Genomic DNA, 22,793 nt, shown 5'->3' with positions numbered 1-22,793 from the left:
TGTCCAGAATGATGTTTAAGACGCACTTATTTCCAGTTTCTTTTATCGACCAATCAGCGTTCTACTTTAAATTAACCCCATTTTTTTACTCTTCAATTGACTATTCCATTAATTCCAACGGAGAAGCAAACACCACAGGGGCTAGGCCGCCTTCATGAGTTATTTCCCTCATATAATCATATATTTTGTACTGATAAACTTTACATTCTGTTGATTTAATTGTATTTATGTTTGCGAACTTGTCTTTCTGATTCGATAACTGCAAGAAATTTGGCGGGATTTGTCTGAAATTTTGTACAATAATTCGTTTTATCGTCTGGCAGAGCTGTATAAATTAAAGGTTTTATAGCTGGCCATATTAGAAAATGGCGGCCAGGTAAGTTGCAAACCAAACAACCTCCTTACAAAATAGCGTTTGAACCGATAATAGTAAGTATACTGATTCACTATCAATTAGAGCTGGACTGTAATTATTTTGTTTTCAATTCGGCGGCCATCTTGAAAGATGGCGCCCTGAAAATGTTCACGAAAATGTCCTACCGGAAATACATCCTCAAGAACATCGCTGTTAAAATTTACTGTTAAACTTCGTATATCTATGGTTTTCAACTCGCTTGAAAAAAGTGCCAAATAAATTTCGAAGAAATTCTTCAAGACGTACAGCGAGTGTACATCGTCTTATTAAGTAGTTAGTGAGCTGTGCGTCAGAACGGAAAGTTTTCCTCATCCAGTCAACTTGAAAACCGATTATTAAATTTTTCTTAATCCTAATCATAATTATATTACTCGTAAGAAACGGGTATTTGCATTTTGTACCTTTACTAAATCTTCTAATCTCCGACATTGAAAAACACTCGATTGAAAAACATATCAAGGTTAGGCCTACGACTGCCTAAAAATTACCCTTATAATTCGGAGAATGCCAAATATTAAAAAAGAAATATTAAAATTTCTCTTTTAATGACATGCATAATTTTTGAATAATTAGATGACTAAATTGTAATTTCCAGGGTTTTTAAAACGGCAATGAACTATTTTGGAGTTTACCAGCAAAGGGCCGCCCATTTAGGTTATTTCCCTCGCGTCAAGAAGCAACACCAGACGGAGCCCGAGTTCACTACGTGCAAGAGGCTAGCCCCTAGCTGTGCTTCTTGGCTAAAACCTTAAGTTTATAAGTGATATGTTCCATAAGTATGACACGTACCTATACTTCGTAATGCTAGAGACTTACATCTCGAGCTAGTTCGAGAACAACGAGAGAATTGACTACATTTGGTTCATTTTGCAATGAATCTTCCTATTTAGTCTGTTCTAAGCCTTTGACAGCACCTCAGCACCAGGCGTCACTTTACCTCGAATCTATGACCTACCTCACACACTTCATGACAAACTCCAGTTTGTAACAAGTGACAAACTTATTTAACACATCTTATGAAACTTATTTTCTTAAACCTAAAAATACACGCCGAGGACAGTGATATATATTTGACAGCTATTGAAAAGAACGATAATGAAGTGAGGTTATCTGTATAGTAGTATAGATTGCGAAAGACTTAATTGACATTGACATAAATTCGTGGCAACACCTGCATATGATATATCAATTCCTTTTACTCGTTATCTCTTACATAAATGTGATATTCAGCTGTAACAGTGAAAATAGGAAAGGTATTGTTCGTGTCACTTTGAATTTACAATACTTTACACTTTGCAGAACAATTCAATATTGAAGAACGTCTCAGCCCTCGCGTGAAACGGATTTTTACCATAAAATACCAGCGCAGTACAAATCAACCTTCTCATTCGGTTACAATTTTTCTTCACATCAGATCTAGACTCCTGCTTATATCGTCTTGAAATACGTGAAAATGTTGCTGAAATATTGGAGTATTTTATTGGTAGTTTTCGTGTATCTCGAATACGTTCAAACCAAGGATATTCAACTGACCGTTAATGAAACAAGTAAGTTATTAGTGAACCGCAGTTACCGTAAGCAATATGGGGATAATGAAACGCTAAAACAAGTAACAATGGATCCTTGTCAAAAGTAGGGGGTTAAATAGAGCCTGGTTCTTTGAGCACCTTGTTTCTCTACACAGAACAACAGGTGGTATATGGACACAAACATGTTAAGTATGGCTTCCAACCCAAGGACTGGTAACTTTGAAGCCGTATTTAACGTCTTTGGATCGACATACCAGATGCTACGTCTTAACCTTGTATAAAACAGACGATACTTCGTTCCCATCATTGAAAAATGTCTATAAAACTAACTAGCTACATTCTCCAGTCCCTATGCGATAAATTCACTATTTAAATTGATGATTTGTAAAATTAATTGGGCACCTGATAGCTTATTCTTAAATGGGTTTACTGGTTTTTTAAGGTAAGGGGAGGGCTTAAATCTTAGTTAAACCAGTGTCTACTTGTTCCTCGCGTTTCATTGGTTATTCACACATATAGGACAACCGTCACACGACGTAAAAATAACTTGTGGTCCTTGATAGATTTTACGAATCATCTATTTTGTTAAACATAAACCTTTTTTTATTTCTAACGTACGTTTAGAAAGTGACCCCATCAAAGAATCCCGAAGTCTGGTTGAAAAAGTTAAACGATCATCTATTTTGTTAAACATAAACCTTTTTTTATTTCTAACGTACGTTTAGAAAGTGACCCCATCAAAGAATCCCGAAGTCTGGTTGAAAAAGTTAAACGAAAGTACGACGTTCCAGGCATGACGGTAGCCGTTAGTATTGACGGGGAAACGGTTTGGAAGGAAGGTTTCGGGTTTTCCGACTTGGAAAATCAAGTACGGTGTAGCGAGGACACCGTCATGAGAATCGCCAGTGTTAGCAAACCAATTACTTCGATTGCCGCAGCCGCACTATGGGACATGGGCCTTCTCGACATGGACAAATCAATTCTGGAATATCTACCCGACTATCCTCAACCTAAATTCAACGGTAGCAACGTGATAATTACACCGAGACAACTGTTGTCATGTACAAGTGGCATTCGACATTACGTGAAAGGAAACAGCGATGGCATCGAAGAATTTCAAGATATCGAGTTCTTTAATATGAAGCACTTCGATACTGTTAAAGGTGAGATTTTAATGGAAGTGGGCCTAAAATAAAGGAAGTGCTATAACTAAAGTATTAAGAGGATACAGAGTGTCATTCCATGTAAAACCAGATTTCGAACGAATTTTCAATACACAGTTTGCATTGAGTGTTGTCAGGTCGTTGGTGAGTCAAGAGATTGCAGAGAGAAAGGCTAGCAGTTCAGTTTGACTCAGTACTTGACCAATTTGGCTCAACAAGGGCCAGACAACACTGCACTGAAAGAGGGGAGGGGAATTTTCTTTAACACCAAGTGTGAAAAATGATCAAAATTTCATTGCAGATTCGCTCCAAGTTTTTGACAAGGAACCACTAAGATTTGAACCAGGAGAAAAATTCTACTATTCTTCATACGGTTTCGTCGTTCTTAGCGCCGTTATGGAAGCTGTATCCAACGAAACGTTCAGAGAACATATGACGAAATATTTTGAGAAATTAGGCTTGGAACACACGTATTTCGATGATAATGACCAAATAATCAACAAACGTAGCGGATACTACGCCAAGGATAACAATGGCTACATAATACATAGTCCTTACGTTGACAGTTCAAGCAAATGGGCTGCGGGTGGATTCCAGTCAACTTCGGAAGATTTGGTTAGGTTTGGTAACATCGTTCTCTATTCGTCACAAGCTAGTGACGAGAAACGGGCTTTCCTAAGATCTGACACAGTTGCAAAATTATGGAAGCCAACTGAACAAAGTGTGGCTGCAGGCAGTCCTTATGGAATGGGTTTTGGTATCGTTCCACGAAAAGACGATAAAACGCAAAAATTTGCGGCCAATCACGATGGCCAAGGATCAGGGGCGTCTTCTATGCTGTACATTCAACCAAAAGAAGGCAAACAGCCCACAAATTCGGATTCACCGAAAGGAATTGTGGTCGCGATTTTAAGTAATATGGATGCAGTGCCAGTCCTAAACGATTTGGCAATTGATATTGTTAAAGTTTTTGAAAAAATGTAAAGTATCATAAATTGCTTCATTAAAAATGATTTGAAATTACCCCTTAAATTTATGGGTTCATCCCTAAAACACTCCGATTAAAATTACTCCATAGAAAATGCCAATGATAAACGGAATTAGAAACAACCCATTTAGTATTTTGAGATAGCTAGCGAAATTTTTAAAAATTTAAACCAAGTTTTAGGGAATTTTTCGAATTTATATGTCAGCGTCAGGTGCTCCCTTCCAAAAATTTTCAAAATAGTTCAAAGTTACCTTTGTAACGCAGCCAAGTAATTCTTCACATACAAAGGCTTCTTTTGCCACCGCACCGAATAAATTTTGAAATGGCAGAGACATTTTAATATGGTCTATCGCTGTTAATCCAAACTTGATTCTAATCTAACTCCCGTACTTAATTTTGGTAAATACTTTCCTCGTAACGACGTTGTTCTTTGATTCCTCAGATTTGACTCGTATTGAATAAGTGAAATTCATTTGAAGGAAACGTTGGAGAGAAATATAAACAACTATCGGCCATTTGGGGAATTTTGAAGGTCGATTGTTGCTAAGATATAATATCCTGTCATAATTAGGGCTACTAAGATAATTGCTTTTTGAGCCTCGGACCAAAAGAGTGATAAGTTATTTCTAAGAACATTTTTTCTCCTGGGTTCCTGTAATGAAATAATACTCTTATTTTCATTGAACCGTTGAAGTCTCTTTAACAGGAAACACACGATAAGGCCTATAGTTTTCTGCTATATCTTTGCAATTACAAACTACATAAATATCAAAGATGAAAATCCCTATAACAGAAGTAATTCTGCTAATAATTTCAAAGAAATGAGGCAACTAACATTTTATTCATTTATTTATTTATTTATTGAACTTTATCATTATATCGACTATGGAAGGTGTGAGTTTATAGATAGTGCGCAGACAAGTATTGTCAGTCATTTGTGAGTGCAATTCAACCTTTATCTACAACAGACTGAAAAGCTTGTAGCTTTCAGTTCGATTTAGTTCCAAACACTCGAGATGCTCTAATAACAAATGGAAGGAAATTTATCTAGCCCCTTTAGTACACACTATCTATAACAAATTGCGCTTCAACTACTCAGTCACGAAAACAACAACAGAGAAAATAATCCAAGCAACAAATTCCAAACAGAACGTAGTTGAATCGAAAAACATTGCAACATCCTCCCATCGGACAATTACTTCCGCTGGTTCTTCCGTTTCCGATGTCGTCTCCATGTTTTCTTCGATAAGTTGGAGCTTATCACTCAAACCATCTTCGCCGCTTCCCAGAAATGCGAAAATCTTTTTCGACAGAGACCACCTGACAATTGAGGATAATCTCTCTGAGGGTTTACTCGTGTACCGGACAATTACGCTGGCCATGAATGTTTCCATTAACGAAAAGAGCAAGAAGATATTGCAGGCAAAAAGATATTGACCTGGAAATTCGGTCAATGACAATTTTAAAAAATGCTAATCTAAAGAATTGAAAAAAGTTTCACAAGGAAGATCAATCGAGGCAAGTTTGTGTAACGTTATAACTACGGTCGCCCAAAATTCTCCCATCGTTGGTGCAGTTTTCTGAGGCAGACGACAATAGACCGTTTCGACGAAAAACTAAAGTAGGCAATCATCAGTATCGGGACGTACATTGCCGTCTGCTCACTCTCATGGTACAAAAAGACTACAGCGCAAACGTCGAAGTGGTCTATGGTCTATTCTCCACCTGGTGTCTGACGGCGAATACGTAGGGAAATGACGTGTTGCGCTCAGATCATACGCAGTAAAAACTAAGTAATAGACACGTGACCTGCTTCGTTTCGCGAAGAGAGACATCTATAACTGACCAAACTTTCCTCGCTTGATCTTCCTTGGTTTCACTAACTTATAAGTGGCGTTTGTCCTTGATGAGCGGGGACGAATTGGTTGATGGCGTCCATAGCCTGTTGTCCTACTAACAGTCCAATTGTTCCGAAACTCAGGCGAATACAAAGTCCGTCTTTTGGTGACAATAATAGCGGTAAAAATCCCATCAAAACTGATAACACTGCCACGGTTAAGATTGACAGCGCTATTAACGGTGCCATTCTGTTTATGACAAGAGTGTTTTTGTGGATTGGAACGACAATATCTGAAAAAGGTCAACCACTTTATTGAAGAAAATTTCACATATTTCGACTGTATATCACTTAAAGACATAGCGACAGCTCATGAAGTTTCTTGATTAGAGCCCGTATACCACTTAACAATTATCCCTTATTAACACTCACGTCTATTTGAGATAATTTTTATTTACTAAAATGCATGGTTGGTATCAGCAGATTAATTAGAAGTGGTTTGGTTGAGTGCCTCTCAAGGTTGGGACGGATGTGAAGCCGTAGCCATTAAGCCTGTAAAGCACGTCCTGTGCATAGTTTTCAAACTAGAAGGGTTGATACCATTTACACCAGTAGGCCAGGCTACCAGGCGGGCAAAGTGCAGTACCAAGTAGTCTGGCCTCCTGTTGTAAATGGTATCAATCCTTCTAGTGTGAAAACTATCTACTCTCAATATTTTTGGTTTATAATTAACCCATAATAAAGCATCGATTTTTTTTTAATTTGAAAGTTGCAAAAAGGTTAGATTTTAAAAAAGAACATCATGCAGACATTTGAGACGGGTGGGTCCAAAGTATATTAAGTTTTTAGTGAAAGGATAGAAAAGAACAGCTTCTCGGTTCTCCTCACCCCCAAACACACTTTTAACACCGAGCTTGCTCATTGGCTTCAAAAATCAGCTCTTCTTTTAAGTCTATTGGTTAAAAGCTAGGCCTAGATGGCGTTAACGTAAACCAGTAAGAAGCAAAATGGCCGCTTCCATTAGATAGCCCTTGTAAAACGCGCACAGTTAATCTTTTCACACTGTTTCCACTTTCGAAGAAGAATTTCCTTATCCTTAATTGCAAGTGTACTTTCTTCTGCAGAAACTCATTAAGGTTACTCAAATGGCTTATGGGAGAGCAAAGAAAAAATGTAATGTGGTAATCTTTTAACGGATTGTATATTTGTGGTCTACGGTTATTGCTAGAAATTATAGTATCTTTTGAAATGTTGGAGGTAAAATGAAGTGTGGTGTTTGAGCATATATTGTCTTAAGACTGAAAAATAATTGGTATGTGGACAACAAAGACCGCAGACATGGCTTCAAACGGAAGGACTTAAGTGGACTGGTGACGTTGAAGCCCCATCTAGCATCTTTGGGTCCACATACCGTTTGTTCCGACTTAAGCAGACGATACTGCGCTTACCTTTATTCATTGGTATCGGACAGTAATTTTCGGTACTCTTGTAGGTGGTGCTAATTAACCACTTTGGACTTGGCAATGCAAAATGAGTAACGTACATGGGAACGAAGGGTTTTCTCGGCGTGATAATTCTGCCCTGAAATTATTTAGAGATCGCTTTTTCATTAGAAAATAGAATCTTTAAAGATGATAGCGTAAATAACATTGCAACAATGAGTGTGACACTTCAATTACAGTAACGCTAAATTGGAGTTTGCTACAATGAGCAAGTTGAGGGCAACTCTTTAACCACAATATTCCTTGGTGTTTATACCAAGAATACGTGCAGCTAATAGTAAACATTGTGTTGCCATTTTCTCAATGTATGTGTATTCTGTGGGAAAAGCTGCGGACTAATCATTATGCATGATGAATTTTTCCACGTGAATTAATAATCTATCTCGCTGCCTGTTGCTAGACCTCGCGTTGCTACCAACCAATGAAATCGCAGTTAGAAAGACGTCTGAATTATGAGACGTAACGGAGTATTCAAGCCCGACCCACAAAACTCGCATTGGAAATTAACGTGTTAGATATGGGGGCACAATTATTGGTATTAACTGTAGCAAAGAAGTTGTTTGCTTCTACGAAAGCCAGGTTTTATTGGTGAATGAGAAGTTTATTGTCAAATATAATGTTTTAATTGGAAACACACGTCTCTATTAACGTGTTACATTAAGTATCATACTTGTTGTTGCATTACTTGAGACGAAAGATACTTACTTCTTCAAGCCAAGCGCCATATATTAGGTCGCATGTATGGCTATCAAACGGAAAATACTTTAGAGTTGCCTTGCAATAAGTGTGGAATCTGACCAAGTCTGTGTTATATACACCGCCATGGTTCGAAACAAAGATCGGTTCAGATGCGCCTTTTTCTTCTTGTTTTACTCTAAAAATATGATTTAAAAACAGATTGAGCTCTGAATGACAAGAAAATTTGTCGTAACAACGTTCACACACGAACTTCTACGTTTCAAATGGACAGTGGGTAAAATTATTTTAAATATGTCACAGGCACCACTTGACGTCAAGATACAAAGGCTCACCATGGAGTGGGATTGAATACCTAGTCATAGTTTTTTCAGGCTTTTTTTTTATATATTTAAACCCTGGGAAGCATATTTATATAAACACATCTAGCAAAAATAACTTAAGTATTAAACTTTCAAGTGTATATACCGTTTCCTTTCAAAATGCACGGGAAAGTATAGAAAAGATAAAATCGTGTTAATAACAGACTTTTTACTGAAGTTTTTCTTACTTGTTGAATATGGTAATGTTTGGTTGCCAAAGCAAATTTCTGTCGACTGAGAAGTATTGCCAATTTTCAGAATGGTTCCACATTAGTCTATCATCTTCCCAGCCCTAATGATGTTTTAAGAGTAATTGTTAAATCATTTCAGTTATTTTTCAAGCAAATGTTAGTGTCCTAAATATAAACGGTAGCAGGAAAAACTTTAGACAAACTTTAATTCGAAAAATTAAAAATTTATGTTGTTAAGTAGGGTAACTTCTAATTTTGCTTTAATTACTTACTCGGTAAAAATACGCGTCTAACGTCAAAGTGCTCTCCTTGGCAGACTTGAAAAATACATTAATAATGTTCAAGATTAATGTTTCAAAAATTAACATTAAAGGGTTAATAGCGTTTTGGATCAAAAAGTTTTATAAATAAGTAAGCTTTATATAGATCTCAGTCCAATGTTTTGAGAAATATCTACTGCGGTTTAAATAATATATTCGGTTGTGCAACTCTTCAAGAGCAAATGAAATAGTTTTTACGTGGTTTGCTATACAGGGTGTTTCTGATAAGTCTGCCATAGAGTGTGTTCTTTGGGTCAGACTGAGCGAAAAGTGTCAAAGAACATGGGGTATACAACATTTATTTACGGAGGGACGGGCACCCAAAATTTGGTCCCTAAAACAAAGAAATTGACACACATGAGGAGTAAGACATATCAGTCTGACCATCTTGTTTAGACAATTTCAATACCCTCCAATCTAAGAACGTTAATGAGCCTTAATCTAGCAAAAGTGTAAGTTTAAAGGTAGAAGTGTGTCTAAGCTGGTAATGTAAAGCAATTCAAAGTGTAATTGCACAAGAGTTTCCAATTAATATTTCTTTAATTCGTATCAAATTAACATCGATTAATATGTCCACTCTTATGCTATTACACTTTGAAGTTTGAACTACTTTACGTTACCAGCTTTGGCACACTTTACCTTATAAAACACATTTCTGCTAGATTGGAGGCTATTGAAATTGTTTAAACAAGATGGACAGGTTTATGTATCTTACTCCCCATCAATGCAAAAGTCCGTGTTTTTGATGCCAATGTTTCGGGCCCATACCTCCGACAGTAAATGTTTTAAACTCAATGTTCTTTGGCATTTTTCATTCAGTCTCACACACAGAACACACCCATAAGAAACACCCTCTTACGGAGGGTGTCAAACAAACGCCTTTCGCTAGCTACAGACATTTTCCACCAGAAGGCGATACAGTCGTGACGTTATCACCCAACCGAGTTGTCAATTGTATATTCCATTTTAGATACGAAAATTAACTTAAAATTGTTAAAACTTTCAAACCCTTATAAGCTTTTAATCCTTTAATTAAAAATTGGTTTTAAAATTGAGTGATTACTCACAAATTTCACAATTCGCCTTAGAGATATTCCAATATCGAAAAAACTCCTAGCTAAGCCATAATTTTCTTCAATGGAGGAAGGCGCGATACTTTTATTGTACCTTGATAAAATTGCTTTTCGTACATCATTTTCATTTACGAAGCATTCCACTACACGATGGACATAAATAAATAATTAAACTGTTACTGATTTAATAAAATCTAGGCTTAATCAACTAAAGAGTGGCCCAAAACCAGCATAAAGAAATGGCTTGTTACCGAACATACAACACAACTTCTCTAAAAAAATAGTTACTCACCTGCCAAGGTGAAATACGTCAATGAAATTAGACTAATTACTACAATCTGCATTTTAATTGCACGAGCTTGTTCTTCAGTTGCTTTCCTAGACTATTTGAACTTTGTTGTAAGTTTTTATACACGCCTACATTTGGGAAATATCATATTTCATTTTCTTCTGATAGTAGGTGTATATTTTTCGAAGGGGTGGTGCGCAGTACCAGTGGCGACCAGTGGTGTACTATGAGGATAAATATTAAACAAGAGACTTTACGACTACGTAATATTATATCTGCGTGTGGGTGCGATACTCTATAAACTAGTAATAGAAGTGATGTAAAGACGATCAGTCTCGCTATAGAGAGTTTTGGTCGCTAAGTTGGAATTGTATGGTTTTTTAAGAACAAAAAACGGCCTATAATAGTCAAATTTTGAGCCGCCCATTGTAAAAAACAATACATTCCATGCAAGAGATGAGAAATAAAATGATTTCACTGTTATACAAAGTGTTTATTTTTTCTTTTTGTTAAAACAAGATAAAACAAACGCTATAGCAGACAACAGTTATGATTTTCACTATTTATTTACGTGAAACAAATATCTTCCAAGTATTTAGGATTATTGTAACAAGAACACTTTCTAGTTAAGAAATGTATTTCATTTTTGAAATAGAATGGAAAATATTTCGCAAATGGTGACAACTGTTGCAACCGAAATACCGCTCAAGTAGACGATGGAGGCCCGTAACAGAAATTCCAATACAATTTAACTACTCAGTCACGAAAACAACAACAGAGAAAATAATCCAAGCAACGAATTCCAAACAGAACGTAGTTGAATCGAAAAACATTGCTACATCCTCCCATCGGACAATTGCTTCCGCTGGTTCTTCCGTTTCCGATGTTGTCTCCATGTTTTCTTCGATAAGTTGGAGCTTATCACTCAAACCATCTTCGCCGCTTCCCAGAAACGCGAAAATATTTTTCGCAAGTGACCACCTGACAATTGAGGACAATCTTTCCGAGGGTTTACTCGTGTACCGGACAATTACGCTGGCCATGAATGTTTCCATTAACGAAAAGAGCAAGAAGATATTGCAGGCAAAGAGGTATTGACCTGGAAATTTTCAAGGAAATTGCTCATTACCCTATTTATGTTACAGGAAAAACATTTCATAAAACCGCAATGTAAAGAATTGAAAAACGTTTCACCAAGGAAGATCAAGCGAGAGAACTCAGAGAAGTTTGGTGTGCTAGTGCGCAACTTTCTGACGCATCGTACTGAGCAAACCAGAGAGAAATGAGGTAATATGGAGTGGAATTGATTATGGGTGACCTGCGGCACCGAAAATCTCCCATGCACCTTGCGCACGCCCCTACCCTTTCGACAGGCGATTGTTAAGAGCGTGCTGCCACGTAAGACCATTGTATTTATTCGAAAACAAGCTTCTATTTTTAAGATGATTCCGTACTGTACGACCCTACCTAGACGCTGCGGATGCTGGGAGAACTTCGGTGCCGCTGGTGGGGGTACAGAGGGAACGTTGTAGGTATGGGGGTTCCCACTCCATCCCTGTCATTTTCAAGGGGAAACGACGATTCCACCTCTGGCGTCAGAAGGTAATTACGTAGGGAAATGACGTGTTGCGCTCCGATCATGCGCGGTTAAAACCAACGCCGAAAAATAGACACGTGACCTGCTTCATTTCGCGAAGATAACTGACCAAACTGTCCTCGCATGATCTTCCTTGATTGCACTAACTTATAAGTGGCGTTTGTCCTTGATGAGCGGGGACAAATTGGTTGATGGCGTCCATAGCCTGTTGTCCTACTAACAGTCCAATTGTTCCGAAACTCAGGCGAATACAAATTCCGTCTTTTGGTGACAATAATAGCGGTAAAAATCCCATCAAAACTGATAACACTGCCACGGTTAAGATTGACAGCGCTATTAACGGTGCCATTCTGTTTATGACAAGAGTGTTTTTGTGGATTGGAACGACAATATCTGAAAAAGGTCAACCGCTTTATTGAAAAAAATTTCACAAATTTTGACTTTAATTCACTTAAAGACATAGCGTCTCCTCATTTAGTTTCTTGATTAGTGCCTGTATACATTGTTTTTAGACTAAGAGGACTGATACCATTTACAGGATGAGACCAGGCTACTTTGCAGACAAAGTGCAGTACCAAGTAGTCTGGTCTCCTGGTGTAAATGGTGTTAATCCCCTAGACTATTTGAAATACGTCACAGACATCACGTGATGCCAAGATACAAAGACTCCTCATAGAGTGGAACTGGACATCTAGTCCTTGTTTTTCGCACGATTGCAGCGCCAATTCCATGAAGTGGTATTTTTCGAAATAAAACGAACTAAGCTTCTTTGAACCACGCCTCTCCTCGGCCACGTGCCTCTGACGTATTTCATATAGTTTTTACTCACCCGCCGATGCCTTCTTTACAGTCCCCACTGATGGGTATGTTGACAACAAAGACGGCAGATGTTTCTTCAAACGGAAGGACTTTGGTGGATTGGTGACGTTGAAGGTGGGATTTATCCAGAAACCAGTGTTGGTTGGGTTAGTTAGATAAAGTAAAATCCTACCACTTTGGAGGCCCATCTAACATCTTTGGGTCCACATACCATTTGTTCCGTATTAAGCAGACGGTACTGCGCTTACCTTTATTAAGCGGTATCGGATAGTAATTTTCGGTACTCTTGTAGGTGGTGCTAATTAACCACTTTGGACTTGGCAATGCAAAATGAATAACGTACATGGGAACAAAGGGTTTTCTCGGCGTGATAATTCTGCCCTAAAATAAATTTGAGATAGATTTTTCTTTAGAAAATAGAATCTTTAAAGATGATAGCGTAAATTACATTACAACAATGAGTGTGACACTTCAATTGTAATAACGCTAAATTGGAGTTCGTTCCTATGGGAAAATGAGCAAGTTGCGGGCAAATCGATCTTAAAACACGTTACACCTTGGTGTTTATACCAGGAATACGTGCGGCTAATTGTGATAAACAATGTGTAGCCAATTTCTCAACGTATCTAGGTGTATTTTGTGACAAGAGCTATGGACTAATCTGTCATTATGCATGACGAATTTTTCCATGTAAAGTAATAATCTATCTCGCTGCCTGTTGCTACCAACCAATGAAATCGCAGTTAGAAAGACGTCACAATTATGAGGCGTGACGGAGTATTCAAGCCCGGCCCACAAAACCCGCATCGGAAATTAACGTTTTAGATATGAGTGCGCAATTATTGCTATTAGCTGTAGGGATGACTCAAAGAAGTTGATCGCTTCTACGAAAGCCAGGTTTTATTGGTGAATGACAAGTTTGTTTTCAAATATGTTTTACTTGGAAACACATCTCTATTAAAGGGGCTGGCTGGAGCTGTTGGGGTGAAGGGGGGATCAAACGGTTGGTTAGCATATTACTTACCCGTCCACCGCTGGGTGTTTTCCCCCTGAACTAATGGCGGTCTCCTTCCCAACAGCGCCGGCGAGCCCCTTTAACGTGTTACATTAAGTATCATACTTGTTGTTCCGTTACTTGTGCCGATAGATACTTACTTCTTCTAGCCAAGTGCCATATATTAGGTCGCATGTATGGCTATCACATGGAAAATACTTTAGAGTTGGCTTGCAATAAGTGTGGAATCTGACCAATTCTGTGTTATATACAGCGCCATGGTTCGAAACAAAGACTGGTTCAGATGCGCCTTTTTCTTCTTGTTTTACTCTAAAAATATGATTGAAAAACAGAGTATGTTCTGAATGACAAGAAAATTTGTCGTAGCAAGTTCACACACGAACTTCTACGTTTCAAAGGGACAGAAATTAAGGAATCGGCATGTGGGTAAAATTATTTTAAAATACGTCCCAGGCCCCAATTGACGTCAAGATACAAAGACTCACCATGGAGTGGGACTGGATACCTAGTCATTGGTTTTTTTATTATATTTAAACCCTGGGAAGCATATATAAACACATCTAGCAAAAATAACTTAAGTATTAAACTTTAAAGTGTATATACTTTTTCCTTTCAAAATGGAGGGGAAAGTATAGAAAAAGTAAAAATCGTGTTTATAACAGACTTTTTACTGAAGTTTTTCTTACTTGTTGAATATGGTAATGTTTGGTTTCCAAAGCAAATTTCTGTCGATTGAGAGGTATTGCCATTTTTCAGTATGGGTCAATATTAGTCTTTCATCTTCCCAGCCCTAAATATGATTTAAGAGTAATTGTTAAAGCGTTTCAGTTACTTTTCAAGCATATTTTTGTGGTCATAAGTATAAATGATAAACTTCAGTGAAACTTTAATTCGAGAAGGTGAAAAATTAAAGTTGTTAGCAATAAAGCCATGCAAATAGCCATATAAGTTAGAAGAACAAACGGGTGAATGCAAATTTTCAAAGCTAAACGAGAATTAAGAGTAGAGTAACTTCTAATTTTGCTTTGATTTTACTTACTCGGTAAAAATACGCGTCTAACGTCAAAGTGCTCTCCTGAGCAGACTTGAAAAATACATTAATAATGTTCAAGATTAATTTATGTTTCAAATATTAACATTAAAGGGTTAATAGCGTTTAACTTTATCACTCGGTTTTGGATAGAATAGGTTGTAAATAAGTCCAATGTTTTGAGAAATATCTATTGCGGTTTAAATAATATATTCGGTTGCGCATCACCTTCAAGAGCCTATCTTGTTTAGACAATTTCAATGCTCTCCAGTCTAAGAATGTTAATGAGTCTTTGTGTTTCAGAAGCGTAAGTTTAAAGGTAGAAGTGTGTCTAAGCTGGTAATGTAATGTAGTTCAAAGTGTAATTGCACAAGAGTTTCCAATTAATGTTTCTTTAATTCGTACCAAATTAACATCGTTATATAGAGGTATTGTTCAAAATGCCCACTCTTATGCTATTACACTTTGAAGTTTGAACTACTTTACATTACCAGCTTAGGCACACTTTACCTTATAAAACACATTTCTGCTAGATTGGAGGCTATTGAAATTGTCTAAACAAGATGGGCAGGCTTATATATCTTACTCCCCTTCAATGCAAAAGTCCTTGTTTTTGATGGCAATGTTTGGGGCCCATACCTCCGACAATAAATGTTTTAAACTCAATGTTCTTTGGCACTTTTCATTCAGTCTGACACACAGAACACACCCTTATGAGAAACACCCTCTTTCGGGGGGTGTCAAACAAACGCCTGTCGCTAGCTACAGACATTTTCCACCAGAAGGCGATAAAGTCGTGACGTTATCACCCTACCGAGTTTCCAATTGTATATTCCATTTTTGATACGAAAATTAACTTAAAATTGTTAAAACTTTCAAACCCTTATAAGCTTTTAATCGAGGATGCCCATTTCCGCACAATTTTTGAAAATCATAGCCCAATTCCGCACACTTTTCATGGCCCATTTCTGCACAGTTTTTACATTGAAATTTTAGTTCACCATTTTTTACCATAACCCACACTTTGCAAATAGAACATTTTTATTTTCTTGTTGATTAGGTTAGGTTCGGTTGCGGTTAAGTTAGGGTTAGGTTATACTACAATAGAAGCATGCTACTAAACTTGTGATTTGACCATTGCAATATCACTATTGATATAGAAAATAGATTTATAGACGTAAGCATTAAACCAAGTGTGTTTTTGTTGAAAAATAGAAGGAAAAGGAGCATTTTTTAATTCCGTTTGTAAAATCTGCATTAAAAATAAATCTATCGACAATTTTATAATCATAAATCCTCACATTTTGGTCCAATGGGTCAGCGGCATAAGTTAAAGTTTTTAAAATGTAATCAACAAGAAAATATTTTTTTTGCAAACTGTGCGGAAATGGGTTATGAAAAATTGAGCGGAAACGGGCTATAGGTTTCTAAGGTGTGAAAAATAAAACTGTGCGGAAACGGGCGACCACCCTTTTAATCCTTTAATTAAAAATTAGTTTTAAAATTGAGTGATTACTCACAAATTTCACAATTCGCCTTAGGGATATTCCAATATCGAAAACACTCCTAGTTAAGCCATAATGTCCTTCAATGGAGGAAGGCGCGATACTTTTATTGTACCTTGATAAAATTGCTTTCCGTACATCATTTTCATTTACGAAGCATTCCACTACACAATGGAAAAAAATAAATAATTAAACTGTTACTGATTTAATAAAATCTAGGCTTAATAAACTAAAGAGTGGCCCAAAAAGCATCATAATGAAATGAATGGCTTGTTACCGAACATACAACACAACTTCTCTAAAAAAATAATTACTCACCTGCCAAGGTGATAAACGTCAATGAAATTAGACTAATTACTACAATATGCATCGTAATTCCACGAGCTTGTTCTTCAGTTGTTTTCCAAGACGATTTGAACTATGTTGTAAGTTTTTTTTACACGCCTACATTTGGCAAATATCATATTTCATTTTCTTCTGATAGTAGGTGTATATTTTTCGAAGGGGTGGTGCACAGCATTGATTACACTGAAAAATAGCACTAGTAGTGCTCTGAGGCTCAGTTTGAAAGAAGAAACTTTAGTTTTACCAAAAGTATATAATACTTCTCTTCGAGAGAAGTTTACAACAAAGCGGGCCAATTGTAACATGACTCTTCCCAATAATTGAACATTTGGTGCAAGGTTACTAAACCGAATGTGATGTGCAAGACGCAGCGAAATAAATTATTCGTGATGCAGGATTCGTCGTAAATAGTGATTAGTCTAGTTTTTCCCACAAAATCCGCCAGGATACGTTGAGAATGTGGCTACACAATGATTTCGATGAGCGTATTCCCTAATCACATGACATTCAGGATGCGCCCTCTAGTGTGTGGAACTTGAACCTGAAACCAAGGCTTAACGAATATTGCTACATTGAAAGGCTAATGAAGCATTTTATCTGGAATGTCAATCTGTGGTTTATGAATCGATTTTGATTCATAAAATCAACCTTGTGACGTGGATCCATAAGCCATTGATTGGGTAAGAAATCTAGGCGCTAGGGGAAGGTGACTGGAGCCAAATTTATTTATTTCATTACACAATACATTGGGATACAAATATATTTATTTTTAAATAAATTTACTTTACAACTCTAATGTTAAATCGATCTAAGAATATTTTTACACTTAGGACAACATGAATGTTCCCGTGAATTTTACATGATTGCAATGTTATAATTTATTTGGAAAACTGCAAGCGTGTTAGCATTGATATGTATAAATACTACGAAATTATGGATTCCAAACGCGGTTTAAAAGCTGGCCACCAAAAATGCGATACACTAGCTGATATGAGGCGTTCCTAAATAGAGTGGGCAGAAGTTACTATAGGTCACGTGAGGAAAAGGAACTATAACTCTCCGGAGAGTCCTGACTCCTGAGTGGTGGGTTTGAAATTTCGCCCATGCGCAGATTGTAAAAATAAGAATTTCCCTCTTAATCGCAAAGGGGAGTAAAATACGTATTTTTTCTCTGCTGATCGGGTGCCCGAACGAAATGCCTAAAGATAGGAATCTATAATACGTTAGTATTTATACATATCCACTTTGTGAACACGTAATTCAGTAAGCTGTGCTTTACTTCACAAATTTTCCGAAAACTAGTGTCTCCGTCTAGAGGGTTAGATCCATTTAATCTTTATCGAACCAGAATTTAGAAGACGAAAATCAAAAATTGCAAATATTTCTTGTGAGGTTTTTTACGTGTTATGTTCTTGACACATTCTTTTGATGTGAATGAGTGTCACATATGTTAGCGTAATAAATAGAATCGAGTGAATAAGGCTTCGCAAATGGCGACAACTGTTGCAATCGAAATGCCGGTAAAGTAGACGACGAAGGCCCGTAACAGAAAGTCCACTGACAAGGGCGAAAAGTCTTCAATCTGCGTTGAGTCAGACAGCATATTGGCTGCAGTTTTCATAGTGAATATTCGTTCGCTAGGTTTAGCTTGTTGTGTCTCCATAAATCGCAAACACCTGTACAAATATGAGACGAATCTGCTATCAAAAATGATAATCACTCAATATTTGGGTTTTTTATTATCTTACAAATAGTCAAGTTGGTCGAGAATGCTTCTTGGCAGTCTCTTGTTGAACATGTAGTGTGTAGTCGCAGATTCGTAGCTTTTTTTCCCCATGTAAAACTTACTCTCATATTTTTTTGAATTTACGTTGTTCATAATACAGAAAGATTATCGAAACGTCTCTTTCGAAGAAAAATGCACCGGCACCACTGAAAAACAAGTCGTAGGGGAGGAGTCTAAGATCCCTAATTCCTTTCAAGTATCGACTATCGGATCTGACACGCTTTTGAAGACGAAAATACTCCGCATTTTCAGGTTTCTGTAATAATGTTCACAAAAATTACCAAGGTATTTCGTTCTCTGGAGGAAAGCTATGTTTACTCTAAGTATGAACCTTATCGTTTTTCGTGTTTTTTACTTGAATGAAGAGAATTTGATGATAAAACGTTAACAGTAAATGGAAAAATCTACCCTAATTAATTAACAAGTTGGTTACTATCGGTCTTTGATATTTTAAGTATCAAATTATCCCAAATTTAGAGGGCGTCAATTTTAACCCCTTTTCATTTTCAGTTGCAAATTGACAGCTATTTTGTGATTGCATTACCCCATTTGTTATTATCTCATGAATTTTTGAGTATGTCAACATAATCGGTGTGATTCGAGGTTGTCCTAGGACATCGTCGATGCTGTCGATTTGTTGATTCTTGGAAATTAATAGTTCGCCGCTCAACAATCCCGAATAACATTTGACGAAAAACATTGCGCCGAGTAACCAGCCCAGCAAGAGAATTCTCGCCGCAGTTCCATCACCAACATCATCAGAATCTGAATCCGAATGAGAAAACATATTTACGCTGGGGTTAAAAGTTGGTAGTGCTAAAACATTTTCCAATTTCAAAATTATTGCGCGCAAACAAATACATATATGTTATTTTTCAACGAAAAAAAACCCTAATGAACTTAACAGTTTTCGAGGAGACCCGAGACGTATTTCCAAACATTATCAGAGATGAGGCGGAGTAGAGAAAGCGTCCTAGTAGATTTGATGTATTTGAGAAAGGACGTTGCCAGCACCATTAAGATCAAACAGGAAATCATCGTCATCCAGATTGTTCCATTGAAGCCTTTTATCGAGAGCCGACTTTCAGCTTGATTTCCTTTATCTTTGACACACGTTAAGATACAATAGGACGCAGTCTGCATAGCTGGTGACACTTGAATAGAATCCAATCCGGCAAAATGTGGGAAATAGGTTATAGCAACTGCGTCTGTAATCTATAAAAAGAAAATTACACTACACACATGAACTGTCAAAGTATTTTATATTTGAACTCGGGTTGAATTTAAATAAGCAACTTTCACTATTCATACCCCATGCATTATGGCATAGTTCCAAAATTGGAACTCATTAAGAATTGTTTCATTAAAATGACTCATGTCGTCACGTGCCTTGTCAATGTCGACACATTTCAACCTGTTTAAATGACAAACCATTGAGAGAAATCGATATTGATAACGATTGTCACCGAATCGTCTTTCCCTCGAAGCGTGCGTGTTTCTCATTTTGATGACAAAATATAGTGGAAAGTAATTTACAAAGTTAATATTATTATTATTTTTACTTAAGATTATGGCAAATGGTTGAAACACTGTTTTTTTTTCTGATCATTATCGACAAAAATATATAATAACTTGAATATAAAACTTGACGTACGTTATGTTTTGCAAGTTACGTAGAATGTAATGATATCTGAAAGTGGTCAATACTGAATGCTGCGTAGACAAATCTCCTTTCGTCATTAATGGGGCTGAAAAGTTATCACTCAGAGCCAAACATAAAAATTATTGAAGTAACGCTATTTCGCCAGTGAACATTTTTAAGTTCTTACAGATAAGAATGCGAATCTGAAATCCCTTATTCAATCTTCTGTTTGGAATCCTTTCCAGAGCGTACGTGTTGCATTACCGCGAGGCTCCCAGTAGTAATGGATCAGTTCTTGTCTATATCCCTAACTTCTTAAAAATATTTGCTCCATATTACGGTAAGTGTTCTGGTTTAAAACGCGCATTAGTAGATCCCTAACTTAAAATACATTCTTAAGTTATTTCAAACACTGTAATCTTAAAGTTCGCGCTTGAAAAGAGAAAAGCTAAGTTGTTTGTGAACTCATTGAAAAATCTCATGGTAATCGTTGGCTACTACTCCATTATCATCGATAGGCTAAGTCTCACAATGGCGGGGCTTTCATCAAAGGTTTACGTAATTCTGCTTTTTCTTATCGCTTATCGGGAATTGGCCGCAGCATCAATAAACACTCGGGGAATTATCGGCTATTCTCGAAGTGAAGCGATTTTGAAATACGTTGTCAGCAGTTGATAAACTTACCGTTGAATTTTATTGGACGTTGAGAGACCCAACCAGCAGCGTTGATTCGAGAGAGCGAGAAAATCTTTGGATGTGCTTTCAACGGGTTTTGGATACGTGATAAACTGTTACGTTGCTCGGGAGCGTCTATTTAAAATCGACAAAAGAGCTTTGCTCAAAGCTTTCATTTGGCGGAAGGCCAAAACTTTAAACACTGGTTCTAATGTGCTTTGAATCGATTTCATACATGTATTGGTTTTAAGGTTTGTCTTAAACGAAAGCATTTCATATGTTAAGCGATTTTAGTCAGGAGAAATATTTCAATAACGTCAACAGTTTGTGCATTTAAAATTCAACACATCGATGCCCTAGTTTGAAGTTTTTCAAAGCCCAACCCTTAGAGAAATTCCGTTTGGAGAATTACGGATCTTTGCCCTTGGCGTGTTTTCGCTTCTGGCTTCATATTTAAAATTTAATTAAAAATAGAACAAAAATAATATAGCTAATACAATTTGAACTCCATGTGATGCCCTAGCAAAGTAATTCCGAATTAAGAAAAATAAAACGACGTGAAGCTACGATGCGTAGAACCAGAGTTATGGTCGCTTGAAAATCGTGAAATCAATGGGGCTTCACGTTTAGATATTCTGGCTCATTCCTTTTGAAAATAAATGAAAAGCACTTTGAAAAGGAAAAGCTGTTGTGTTTGAAAACTAATTGATAAATTTCATGGTAATCGTTGGCTTCTACTCCATTACCATCGATAGGGTTAAGTTGTGCGTGGCGATCGGCAAGGATTACGCAAAACATCTAGCCTCAAAGGTTTACGTATTTGCGCTTTTTCTTGTCGCTTATCGGGAATCGGCCTCATCAATAAACACTCGGGGAATTATCAGCTATCCTCGAAATGAAGTGAGTTTGCCCAAATGGTTTGCCTGACGTTGTCAGCTATTGATAACTTACCGCTGGATTTTATTTGACGGTTAAGTGACCCAACCGGCAGCGTTGATCCGAGAGAGCGAGCAAATCTTTGGATGTGCTTGTGACGGGCTCAGGATACGCAATAATGTGTTACATTGAGCGTCTGTTGAAAATTGCCAAAAGAGCTTTACCTTTCGCTTTCATTACGCGGAAGGCCGAAACTTTAAATGGAATGAGCATCGAATTCTCACATTTAAAGGTTATAAGGTTTGTCCTAAACGGAAGCATTTCATATTTTAGACGATTTCAGTCAAAACAAATATTTCAACATTTAGGGTAAATACAGTTTCGCGTGCTTTAAATTTAAGGTGGCTTTTAGACCACTCGTTTTCATTGGATAGAAGAGTTGTTTTTCCGATTCGGGTGAATTCTTCTCGAGTCATTTAGTATATCATAAGATAAACATTTTAACTTCATTATCTTCAAAACATTTTAAAAGTTCGTTTACATTTCCGACTATTCCGCTAAAAGCTTTGCATTATGTCCCTAATGCTTAGTTTAATGATACATTTATATATATATAGTTTAGATAAACATTTTAACTTCATTACCTTCAAAACATTTTAAAAGTTCGCTTGCATTTTTCAGTCGTATACAGTAACTATAACACCAGAACTATTCCGCTAAAAGCTTTGCATTATGTCCCTAATGTTTAGTCTAATGATACATTTATTCCGACGAGCATTATATATATAGTTTAGATAAACATTTTAACTTAAGTGCCTTCAAAACATTTTATCTTAAGTGCCTTCAAAACATTTTATCTTATTCTTCAAAACATTTTAACTTAAGTATCTTCAAAACCTTTTAAAAGTTCGCTTACATTTTTCAGTTGTATACTGTAACACCATGACTATTATCTGCTAAAAGCAGGCAGTAGATCATTTAGATGTCCTTAATGTTTAGTTTAATGATACATTTATTCTAAATAGTGGTTCCCTCTTAACTTGAGCTATGTTCATACTTAGACACGGAACATAGTTTTCTCAACTAGTTTTGAAACCTTCTTCACTACCAATTCGAAGCGACTTCAATCAGACTTAAG

General features: G+C 36.8%; 4 protein-coding genes and 1 long non-coding RNA gene across 21 annotated transcripts; 2 read left to right on the top strand and 3 right to left on the bottom strand.

The window, feature by feature from the left end:
• The first annotated feature begins 365 nt into the window (after positions 1-365).
• Positions 366-4,091, top strand: LOC149709338 (serine beta-lactamase-like protein LACTB, mitochondrial). The gene is made up of 5 exons (XM_089864018.1): positions 366-376; positions 1,011-1,123; positions 1,903-1,962; positions 2,670-3,107; positions 3,409-4,091. Exons 1-5 carry the CDS (start codon positions 366-368, stop codon positions 4,089-4,091), a joined length of 1,305 nt encoding a protein of 434 aa, XP_089720144.1.
• Positions 4,092-4,931: 840 nt separating this feature from the next.
• LOC149709337 (acetylcholine receptor subunit alpha-L1-like) lies at positions 4,932-9,051 on the bottom strand. Its single transcript, XM_089863516.1, has 6 exons — positions 8,956-9,051; positions 8,681-8,784; positions 8,140-8,308; positions 7,381-7,513; positions 5,980-6,225; positions 4,932-5,533 (listed from the first exon to the last, which is right to left on the bottom strand). The coding sequence occupies exons 1-6, from the start codon at positions 9,049-9,051 to the stop codon at positions 5,187-5,189; spliced, it is 1,095 nt and encodes a 364-aa protein (XP_089719642.1). The 3' UTR covers positions 4,932-5,186.
• A 773-nt stretch (positions 9,052-9,824) lies between these two features.
• LOC149709336 (uncharacterized) lies at positions 9,825-11,158 on the top strand. Its single transcript, XR_016381348.1, has 3 exons — positions 9,825-10,475; positions 10,534-10,646; positions 11,021-11,158. It is a non-coding gene; the product is annotated as an uncharacterized LOC149709336 (long non-coding RNA).
• Positions 11,118-13,156, bottom strand: LOC149709335 (uncharacterized). The gene is made up of 3 exons (XM_089864697.1): positions 13,030-13,156; positions 12,110-12,355; positions 11,118-11,464 (listed from the first exon to the last, which is right to left on the bottom strand). Exons 1-3 carry the CDS (start codon positions 13,124-13,126, stop codon positions 11,118-11,120), a joined length of 690 nt encoding a protein of 229 aa, XP_089720823.1. The 5' UTR covers positions 13,127-13,156.
• Positions 13,157-17,422: 4,266 nt separating this feature from the next.
• LOC149709334 (uncharacterized) lies at positions 17,423-22,413 on the bottom strand. 17 transcript variants are annotated; one of them, XM_089864695.1, is made up of 8 exons: positions 22,033-22,407; positions 20,292-21,962; positions 20,117-20,224; positions 19,774-19,876; positions 19,368-19,677; positions 19,007-19,227; positions 18,425-18,718; positions 17,423-18,352 (listed from the first exon to the last, which is right to left on the bottom strand). In XM_089864695.1, the coding sequence occupies exons 3-7, from the start codon at positions 20,200-20,202 to the stop codon at positions 18,527-18,529; spliced, it is 912 nt and encodes a 303-aa protein (XP_089720821.1). In that variant the 5' UTR covers positions 20,203-20,224; positions 20,292-21,962; positions 22,033-22,407; the 3' UTR covers positions 17,423-18,352; positions 18,425-18,526. The 17 variants fall into 17 exon arrangements, with proteins under 17 accessions (XP_089720821.1, XP_089720822.1, XP_089720812.1 ...); XM_089864696.1 differs by having other exon boundaries at positions 20,117-20,210; XM_089864686.1 differs by having other exon boundaries at positions 19,774-21,962; positions 22,033-22,240; positions 22,300-22,413.
• Positions 22,414-22,793: the final 380 nt, after the last annotated feature.

The sequence above is a fragment of the Phalangium opilio genome, unplaced genomic scaffold, assembly GCF_054372755.1.
Source record: "Phalangium opilio isolate 3A_F unplaced genomic scaffold, DU_Popi_V2 ptg000013l_1, whole genome shotgun sequence".
Taxonomy (NCBI): Eukaryota; Metazoa; Arthropoda; class Arachnida; order Opiliones; family Phalangiidae; genus Phalangium; species Phalangium opilio.
This window is presented reverse-complemented; position numbering and strand designations above follow the sequence as displayed.

What these genes read in the sequence shown, in the direction of transcription:
- LOC149709338 (XM_089864018.1), top strand. An exon ending in GGAGCCCGAGTTCACTACGT is followed by an intron (nt 1,124 to 1,902) that starts GCAAGAGGCTAG and finishes TTTTATTGGTAG; the next exon opens with TTTTCGTGTATCTCGAATAC. An exon ending in ACTGACCGTTAATGAAACAA is followed by an intron (nt 1,963 to 2,669) that starts GTAAGTTATTAG and finishes ACGTACGTTTAG; the next exon opens with AAAGTGACCCCATCAAAGAA.
- LOC149709337 (XM_089863516.1), bottom strand. Translation starts at nt 9,051, where the DNA reads ATGTTAATTTTTGAAACATTAATCTTGAACATTATTAATGTATTTTTC. An exon ending in TAGACGCGTATTTTTACCGA is followed by an intron (nt 8,785 to 8,955) that starts GTAAGTAATTAA and finishes AAACATCATTAG; the next exon opens with GGCTGGGAAGATGATAGACT. An exon ending in AACATTACCATATTCAACAA is followed by an intron (nt 8,309 to 8,680) that starts GTAAGAAAAACT and finishes TCATATTTTTAG; the next exon opens with AGTAAAACAAGAAGAAAAAG.
- LOC149709335 (XM_089864697.1), bottom strand. Translation starts at nt 13,126, where the DNA reads ATGTACGTTATTCATTTTGCATTGCCAAGTCCAAAGTGGTTAATTAGC. An exon ending in TCCGATACCGCTTAATAAAG is followed by an intron (nt 12,356 to 13,029) that starts GTAAGCGCAGTA and finishes GACCTTTTTCAG; the next exon opens with ATATTGTCGTTCCAATCCAC. An exon ending in AGGACAAACGCCACTTATAA is followed by an intron (nt 11,465 to 12,109) that starts GTTAGTGCAATC and finishes GAAAATTTCCAG; the next exon opens with GTCAATACCTCTTTGCCTGC.
- LOC149709334 (XM_089864686.1), bottom strand. Translation starts at nt 19,965, where the DNA reads ATGAGAAACACGCACGCTTCGAGGGAAAGACGATTCGGTGACAATCGT. An exon ending in CTCGGGTCTCCTCGAAAACT is followed by an intron (nt 19,228 to 19,367) that starts GTTAAGTTCATT and finishes ATTCGGATTCAG; the next exon opens with ATTCTGATGATGTTGGTGAT. An exon ending in ATGAGATAATAACAAATGGG is followed by an intron (nt 18,719 to 19,006) that starts GTAATGCAATCA and finishes ACATTATTACAG; the next exon opens with AAACCTGAAAATGCGGAGTA.